At 35.8% G+C, this 8,931-nt stretch overlaps 1 protein-coding gene and 1 pseudogene across 1 annotated transcript; both read left to right on the top strand.

Annotated features, from left to right (window-relative positions):
* Nucleotides 1-810, top strand: part of LOC104765953 — a 5,977-nt pseudogene extending 5,167 nt beyond the window's left edge.
* On the top strand, nucleotides 2,713-8,931 carry LOC104765952 (ubiquitin carboxyl-terminal hydrolase 14; the record flags this gene model as incomplete). Its single annotated transcript, XM_010489747.2, is given in 20 exon segments — nucleotides 2,713-2,973; nucleotides 3,102-3,273; nucleotides 3,366-3,478; nucleotides 3,588-3,924; nucleotides 4,426-4,520; nucleotides 5,275-5,408; nucleotides 5,488-5,544; nucleotides 5,651-5,728; nucleotides 5,995-6,049; nucleotides 6,152-6,175; nucleotides 6,536-6,616; nucleotides 6,751-6,949; nucleotides 7,048-7,105; nucleotides 7,173-7,298; nucleotides 7,396-7,484; nucleotides 7,574-7,663; nucleotides 8,045-8,215; nucleotides 8,332-8,444; nucleotides 8,548-8,677; nucleotides 8,805-8,931. Coding segments are annotated over 20 exon segments (2,345 nt in total), but the record flags the coding sequence as incomplete, so codon positions are not given.

Raw genomic sequence — 8,931 nt, 5'->3', positions numbered from 1 at the left:
TAAGTTCTTACACCAACAAGTTTCAGTAAGTTAGCCCATCCCTTTGATATTTTTAGTATATAACATTTTTCTGCTACAGTTTGAGTTAGTTATATTGTATTTTCTACTGATGTACAAACTCTGCAAATGATTATAATTCAGGCTCTGAGCAACCCATACATGAAAAGTGGAGCTTCTTTGCATCAACAGGTATTTCTTTGATTATATAATTTTAGGTACATTATTAAACCATTATACTCTTATTATTATACAATTGATTCCACGTACGTACACGGCTCTCGTTCACATTTTTTATTACATGCATTTATTGGTTGCTTCATCTTCAAGATTGGACAAAACATTATTTCAAGAAACAATGTAACGAGACCCTTTTTACAACAAATTAAAGAAAAATCATTAGAAACTTATTTATTTATTTAATTTATTATATTTTTTTTTGTAATGATGCAGAGTGATCATCCCAAGGAACTAGAAGTATCAGAAGAACCAGATCTTAGAAGTCGAGGTTTATGCTTAGTGCCAGTTTCAAGCACGTTTCCAGTGACACACGATACTACAGTAGATTTCTGGACTCCTACATTTGGTGGGACTTTTAGATAGATATATAGACGAAAAAATTCGTATATTAGATGTTGGTTGACGTATCTTTTAACTTATATATATATACGTTGACTGCTTATAAGAATCACTGCATTTTTAATGGACAAGTGAAACGTTTTGTCCATTTATATTTTCCTATACATAGAACTACTTCAAAACAATGTGTAATTGAAGAACCATGAATAGAGATATATAAGAGCTATTGAGATTTTTAACATGTATTTTTTTTTTCACGCGATCTATCCCAAACATATATCTAAATGAGTCTTTTTTTTTTTCTGTTTGTGGGGGTTATAATAGTTAGATATGTAAGTTAGATGTAAAGTTATTGGTTTGGAGAAGAATGTAGGGATCTATAATGTAAGTATTGTCTTCATTGATGCAGAGAGGGAGAAAGAAGAATTAATTAAGATGAAAAGGAGCTTTTGTTTCTTCCTTTTTTTAGCTATTCTATTTTTTGAAAGGGAATAATTAGATTCCACGAATAAGAGAGAGTAATGTGTTGATATGCATATTTTGATTGGACAAGAGGAAAAAAAAAATCTTGGGACAAATATATTTTTATAACTTTGGAATATTGTTAGTGGAAGTAAGGTTATGGCCCGCAACATTTTTTTTTTCTCTTACAAACTTTCTTTGTTGAACATTTTGTTTAAAGAAAAAAAAAAACGAAAAACAAATTTTTAGTACACTCAATTTACTATTGTTTAAAGGGATATATAGGAGTATTTTATTTTATTTTATTTTATTTTTTTGAAAAGAGAATAGTATTCTATATGGAGAAAATTGGATGGAAAAAATCGGCTCTGCTATTTTGTTGTCAACAACTCTAGTGGATTTAGAGCACTTTTTTACTTCTTATGTAGAATTTTGAACCCAACACAGTGAGATCTAGTAACATGATGTGAGATCACTGACCTATCAATTCCACAGTTCGGTTTCTTTTATTTATCCCTAACAAAAATATCTATTTGGAAAATTTCTGAAAAATGAGATCATCGAAAAAAGGTGACTACTTTTAGTATTGCTATAGCGATTATCATTGTCAATATTTTTCATCCAAAATCACCCACTTGCTCATGGTATCATCCATACTTCACATTGATACTTTTTTTTTTTTTGTGTACAAACACTTCACATTGATACAATTGTACTTTTCTATTATACTGTTATATAGTTTTAGATTTAGTGACAGAAAAATATTTTCAAAGCTGTTATTTTGGTTTGTACTTATCTTTTTAAAACATTAGTTATCTCTTGAAAAATATGAGGATAAAAATGAAACAGAAGTTTAGTCTATTTAGTTAAGTAGTCCACAAACACATTATAGTATATTTTACACATTGAGTGAATAACCATTGCACCAAATCATTTTAGTTTTGCTAGCTGGAAGAATGATTTTACGAACCTTTCGTTTTGGATCCGTACCAACCGGTCCAAGAACTGACACTAGATACAAAAGTAAAACAATACCTCTGACAAAATCGATATGTGAATCTTTTTGTTATTAAACAGTGATGCCGCTGAGCCTGTATTTATACATGGGACTTAGGCACGTAGGCACTTAGCTACTAAACCTAGATCAAGTTACCTATGTTACAACAAAAATGGAAACCCCAATAACTACAAAGATACAATGATCAAAAATATCTCAATAAAACCACTTCACCACTGTTCCTTCTTTAAAAGCATTCATATATACATGTATCCTTCGAAGTTCGAACACCCTCTCATTGCCAACATACCCGCTTGTGTAGTTCCTTCTCATCAAACTGATCATGATGCAAATCGTGTTATTATTATTTGGATATGATGTCAAGTTGCATTCGATGAGTTGTATATATTGTACTAGGTTGTGTGCTATATTTATCTCGGAAATCATCCATCTTCGTCTTATCCTCATATTGCATTATGTGAAGTCTTTTTAGCTAATTAACACTTGTGCTAAAGTCGCTTCAAGAGTCAAGACCAATTGCATAGAATATGTCGGTCAATGAATAATATTGGGTTGCTATTGGGTATATACAAATTCTGATGGGCCGAACAATAGTATTATTTGGTGTATCCTTTAATTTAGAATATTTTTTAAAATTTACCCAACAAAAGAACCCGGTTAACGAAAGAAAGGAATATAGAAGGACGACGACGACGTTCTCAGCCGTACCTTCTTCTTAAGCTTGCAACGGAGACGACGTGTTGCGATTTCATCACTACTCAACAAACTCTTTTCTCTTCTCTTCTCTCCGTCGATAGTTTCGCCGATTTCGCAAAAACCCTATGGAGCTCCTTCGATCGAACTTGTCTAGGGTTCAGATCCCCGAACCTACCCACCGCATCTACAAGCATGAGTGTTGCATCTCCTTCGATACTCCGGTAAGCCTCTTCAATAACTCTCCTCCTCTCTCAGTTCGTTTTCTTCTTCAAGTTCCGAGTACTCGACTGCTGTTCTTTTTGTCGTTTCTTGTGGTTTTGATGATTCCGCGATGATGATTTTTTTACAGAGATCCGAAGGAGGATTGTTCGTAGATATGAATAGTTTTCTTGCTTTCGGGAAGGATTACGTTTCTTGGAATTACGAGAAGACTGGGAATCCTGTTTATCTTCATATCAAGCAGACGCCGAAGTCTGTTCCCGAGGATCGTCCTCTTAAGAAACCCACTCTGCTCGCTATTGGTATTTTACAATGATTCCAATGCTGTATCTATTATACTGATTTTTTAACCAACGGAAGATAGGTTGATTTTGAAACTGTTTTGAAATTGCAGGAGTTGATGGAGGATTTGACAACAATGAGCCTGAGTACGAGGAGTCTTACAGCATATTCATACTTCCGGATTTTGTTTCACTTCCATTTCCTTCTGTTGAACTACCAGAGAAGGTGTTTGCAATGTGTTTTTTGATTTTAGAAGTATGGTCAGAGAGGTTTTATAGCAAACACCATGGCCTGTCTTTAGCTTTCTTTTTGTTTTTGTATTTTGTATTTGCAGGTGAGGATTGCAGTCGATACTGTAGTGAATGCCGTAGGTGCTGAGCGGAAAGAGCAAGTTGCTGCTTGGACAGCTGAGAAAAAGCAAGTTAGTCAACATGCATTGACACTGCAGCAAATCAAGAGTGGCATTGTCATTTCTCCCTCTGGTTGGAAATGCGCCAAGTGTGATAAGACAGAGAATCTCTGGCTTAATCTTACCGATGGAATGATTCTCTGTGGAAGAAAAAACTGGGATGGAACTGGTGGAAACAACCATGCAGTTGAGCACTACAAAGAGACTGCCTACCCTCTGGCTGTAAAGCTTGGAACAATCACAGCTGACTTAGAAGCAGCAGGTACAGTTGTCTTGTTTCCTATATCTAGTTTTAGTCCACTCTGTTGTGGATGTCTTTATTTTTACCTCTGAGTCATGTAAAGACTTGTGATATTAGAATTGGCCTTTCTGAAAAGTTTCTAGGTACGATTTAGCCGCTTTACATATGTGTTCAAAAGTACTGATATCTGCCCTTAAGGCAAAGCCATCATGTAGGTGATACCTTTTTGAGTATGTCATGATTCATTGCATGTGGCTGGAGCTTTCAGAGCTTTGATGTTGTAAAGTTTCTACACCGTGCCTATGAAAAAAAGATGTTGAATCCCTTAATCATAAAACCAGATTAGTCACTGGACTTCCCTGTTGTGTATGGCTAGTATCAGTTGATAGTTCTCTCTTTGGGTCGGAGAGGGGGGCTTCATGCATCACTTTGGTTTATTTTTTTTGCATGTGGATTATTATGTTCTTTGGATGGGTTTTGATTTCTTCAGCATTAATGATTGGTAATATTTTGGCAACTCAGATGTTTATTCATATCCGGAAGATGACAGTGTTTTGGACCCGCTCCTGGCTGAGCACCTGGCCCATTTTGGAATAGACTTCTCGTCGATGCAGAAGGTTAGTAATGATGATTCATGTTTCTGTTAAAGTATAAAAGTCAAGACTGCATCTTGTCTGGCACTTTATATTGTTGTTGTCTGTAGTTATGAATTTTGTATACGGCATCTTTATCAGAGACTCAAGCTTAGGTATTCCCATAGTGCTATGGTTTGTGTAGATATCCTTCCTGAGTCGCATTGGTAAGTGCTGATTGTACTAGAAAGTTTATGTCTCGAATTCATTTATTTTCATTGAGTGCTATGGTTTGTAAGATACCTTCCTGTGTCGCATTGGTCAACTGCTGGGTGAAATAAAAAGTTTATGTCTTGTGTTCATTTCTTTCTTCAGTATCAGTTGCCACTAAAGAACTGTACATATGTGGAATATGTATGTGGCTCAATGTTTCTTTACCAAGAGCAAGTAGACTCACATCAGTATTATTGCATAGTGCACTTGGAGAACGTAATTTTAGGTTGTTTTGAGACAATATTCCCATTCACGCGTGCAGTCTAATAACTTGTATTTGTCATGAACGTCTTAACATTTACTAAAGGCTTTTTGGTTCTTTTTCTTCTCACTGTTCCTTGCTGCATGTACATCTTAAGTTAAGATCTTTCATTTCCCAAAGCATAGGTTTTATAGTTCACCTGTCTTTGTTTTCCAGTTTATACTGCCTGATCATCTTCTTTGCTAAAAGATATCCTATATTGATAGAACAGCTTTCATCTGAATAATATTAAGTTTCTTGGGATGTTTGCTACTATGGTCACAGACTGAAATGACAACTGCCGAAAGAGAACTTGATCAAAATACAAATTTTGATTGGAACCGTATACAAGAGAGTGGAAAAGAATTGGTACCAATATTTGGACCTGGATATACCGGACTTGTCAATCTTGGGAACAGGTACTCTTTGTGATGATATTTTTTTCAGAGATTTCGTTTCCTTGTTGATGTCTTATGCCCATTTCATTTCCTTTGCCAGTTGCTACTTGGCAGCTACGATGCAAGTTGTTTTCTCTACCCATTCATTTATTTCAAGGTAGATGCCATTGCCCATATTTTTTTCACTTGTATAACTTAAATCAAAACAAACCTTTTACTTCTTATATCCACTATAGTAACTTTTGGTTCTGAGTTTGTTGCAGATACTTTTCACATCAGAGCTTAAAGATGGCTTTTGAGATGGCTCCTGCTGATCCAACTTTGGACCTCAATATGCAATTGTGAGTTATTGTTATAACAAATATTACTACGTTTATGCTCTGGAGTTTCTGAAATCATGTGGTTGAACTTTTGACATTGTATTGATGAAAAGGTTTTAAGATTATATTTGTGCGTACCCTGTATCTGCATGATACATGCTTTAGTTTCTGTTTTTCTCTGTTTGATTTAATATGATCTGCACTTCTGTTTCGAATCTGGTTTCCATGAGGACAATGGCATGGCAATTTGCATATTTATTTCCTACTCCTTACACTGTTGGTTGCAGAACAAAGCTTGGACATGGTTTACTCTCTGGGAAGTACTCTATTCCTGCAACACAGGTATGACTATATCAGGAATTTTTTTTGCTTGCATACATAAATATTATCTAAACCACCTCTTAGAGCCTCAGTACATTGATTTTGCCATTCTTCTGATTGCAGAAAGATGCTGCAACTGGAGATGCTGTAAGATTCTTATTCTATATGATGATTAGATTCGTTATTAATCTTTCAATAGAAACTGTTGATTGATCAAGAGCTTTATAAGCATATCAATCTTTTTATTCTAGTGATTTTTTTCCCGGGTTTTTATGGTAGTTCCTCATCTTTAGTCATTCTCCACTCTTAGAGGCTTTCATTTTTGGTATGACTTGTGCCTTGTGTGGTTAATAAACACAGGCCAGCACAGCTAAGAAACAAATGAATGCTTTAAGTCCTTTGTTTGACTTTTTAATAAATATATGTATGTGAATGGCCACAATTTGTTTTGCATACCCCCTTGTGTTGATTTCTGATGACTTCACATTTTTTTTTAATCGGTAATAGAGCCAAGAGGGAATACCTCCTCGCATGTTCAAAAACGTAATTGCTGCGAGCCACGCAGAATTCTCTTCTATGAGACAGCAGGTGAAAACCATGTCTTCTTAAATGTTCCGAGCTTTGTTTATTTTCGTACTTGTATTTGAATAATGCTCCTTTTCGGCATCTGTCAACGAAATTACCTATGTTTCCACACTAACTAGCACCATTTTGTATCGTAGGATGCTCTTGATTTTTTCCTCTATATGGTAGGCAAGGTTGAGCGTGCCAACAGCACGACGCCAGATTTAGACCCCTCGAGGAGCTTCAAGTTTGGGATAGAAGAAAAGATCCTTTGTCCATCTGGAAAGGTTTCATATAATAAGAGGGATGACTGTATTCTTTCTTTGAACATTCCGTTGCATGAGGCAACTAATAAAGGTTTTATCCTGTTCGTCTGTCTCTGTTCCCCTTCCTATGTCATTTGGTGTGTTTCTTAATTTTATTGTCTTTGTTTTACTGAATGTTTGGTGATCAAGATGAATTAGAAGCCTTTAACAAGCAGAAAGCAGGAAAAGGATTGGAAGAAAATGATATGTGAGTTAATTGACTCAAGTTTAATATGTTCATAGTTTCTCTGCTTATCTAAGATATTTATTTTCAGCAGGGCGAGTGATGAAATAGTACGACCACGAGTTCCTTTAGAAGCTTGTTTAGCAAATTTTGTATCATCAGAGCAGATTGAGGATTATTATAGCTCTGCTCTGAAGGGGAGGACAACAGCTATCAAGTATGAGATTTTTTTTTTGCTGAGTGAATTCAAGTGCACCAAGAATAAAATGAAAGTAAGTTTTTAAGGGTGTATTTTTGGTTTCCATTTCATGCAGGACTACTGGTTTAACATCTTTCCCAGATTATTTGGTCTTGCACATGCGGAAGTTTGTTATGGAGGAAGGCTGGGTGCCAAAGAAACTTGGTCTCTTTCTGATACACTGTTCCTTATAATGTTCCCTACTGGCCCTGTATATAAATACTTATTATCTTTTTCTTGATTTGCTGAGGCAGATGTGTACATTGATGTTCCGGATGTTATTGATATCAGCCACATGCGTAGCAAAGGACTCCAACCTGGGGAGGAACTGTTGCCAGATGGCGGTACGTCGTTATATTTATTACAAGAATTGTGTTTCGTAATTCTTGTTTCGAACTCAGTGCTACATTTTCGAATGTCATGACTACTAGCCTTTTGAACCTATCTTGGATTAGCACTCAGTTTATTAATCATTTAAAAGTACCACCATACCTTAAACGATCATGGCAGTTACTTTCTGAGGAGGGAAGTCTGTGTATTGTTGCATCCTGTACACCAGAATTGTGTTTTTTTTTTTTTTGCATGGCATAGTTGTTTTAGTGTCTTTGTGTTCTATTCTTTATTTCCTTGTCCACTCTCCATTCATATATAATATTGTCAGATAAACAAAACTTGTTATTCTCCCTGTAATTTTGTTGGATGTTGGACTTTTTTTTTGCATACAGTTCCAGAAGAAGTGATGGAATCAGCGAAGCCTGTGGCAAATGAGGAGATAGTTGCACAACTTGTCTCAATGGGATTTAACCAGCTTCATTGCCAGAAAGCTGCCATAAATACTTCCAATGCTGGGGTTGAAGAGGCAATGAACTGGTTACTTTCTCACATGGATGATCCAGGTAATTGAAAATAGTTCTACCAGTCTTGTAGTTGAGGCTCAACTTCTCTCATAAAAACTATATTACGTTACGTTTGGAGACCAATTTCTAATATGATGAGGCATTATGATTCATAGACATCGATGCACCAATCTCACATCAAACATCGGACGTTGATCAGTCAAGCGTTGATACCTTACTCTCCTTTGGTTTTGCTGAAGATGTTGCTCGAAAAGCACTGAAAGCCTCGGTATTACACTTTTGAGCAAATTAGTTGCATTTCTGCGTGGTTCTTTTTTTTCTTTACTCTGGTCACTGAAATTGTCTTCTTCTTTTTTGGTTTTCTTAATAAGGGAGGAGATATTGAGAAAGCAACAGATTGGATATTCAACAACCCTAATGCATCTGTTTCAGACATGGATGTTTCCTCTAGCAATTCAGCGCAGACTCCGGCCCAAAGTGCATTACCAGATGGAGGAGGGAGTTAGTATCTTAAACCCTCCTTTTTGAGTCTTTCGATCTCATTTTGCAAAACAAATCTTAGTGTGTTTTTTTTTTTTTTTTCCACGAGAATAATTCTAACTCTTAAGAATATGATCTTTAACTGCAGAATACAAGCTGTTTGGAATAGTAAGTCACATGGGAACATCAGTTCACTGTGGGCATTACGTGGCTCACATATTGAAAGAAGGTCGTTGGGTGATTTTCAATGACAGCAAAGTTGGTATCTCGACTGA

Source organism: Camelina sativa, chromosome 19, assembly GCF_000633955.1.
Source record: "Camelina sativa cultivar DH55 chromosome 19, Cs, whole genome shotgun sequence".
Taxonomy (NCBI): Eukaryota; Viridiplantae; Streptophyta; class Magnoliopsida; order Brassicales; family Brassicaceae; genus Camelina; species Camelina sativa.
The sequence above is the reverse complement of the archived record's forward strand: the minus strand, read 5'-3'. Positions and strand labels throughout refer to the sequence as shown.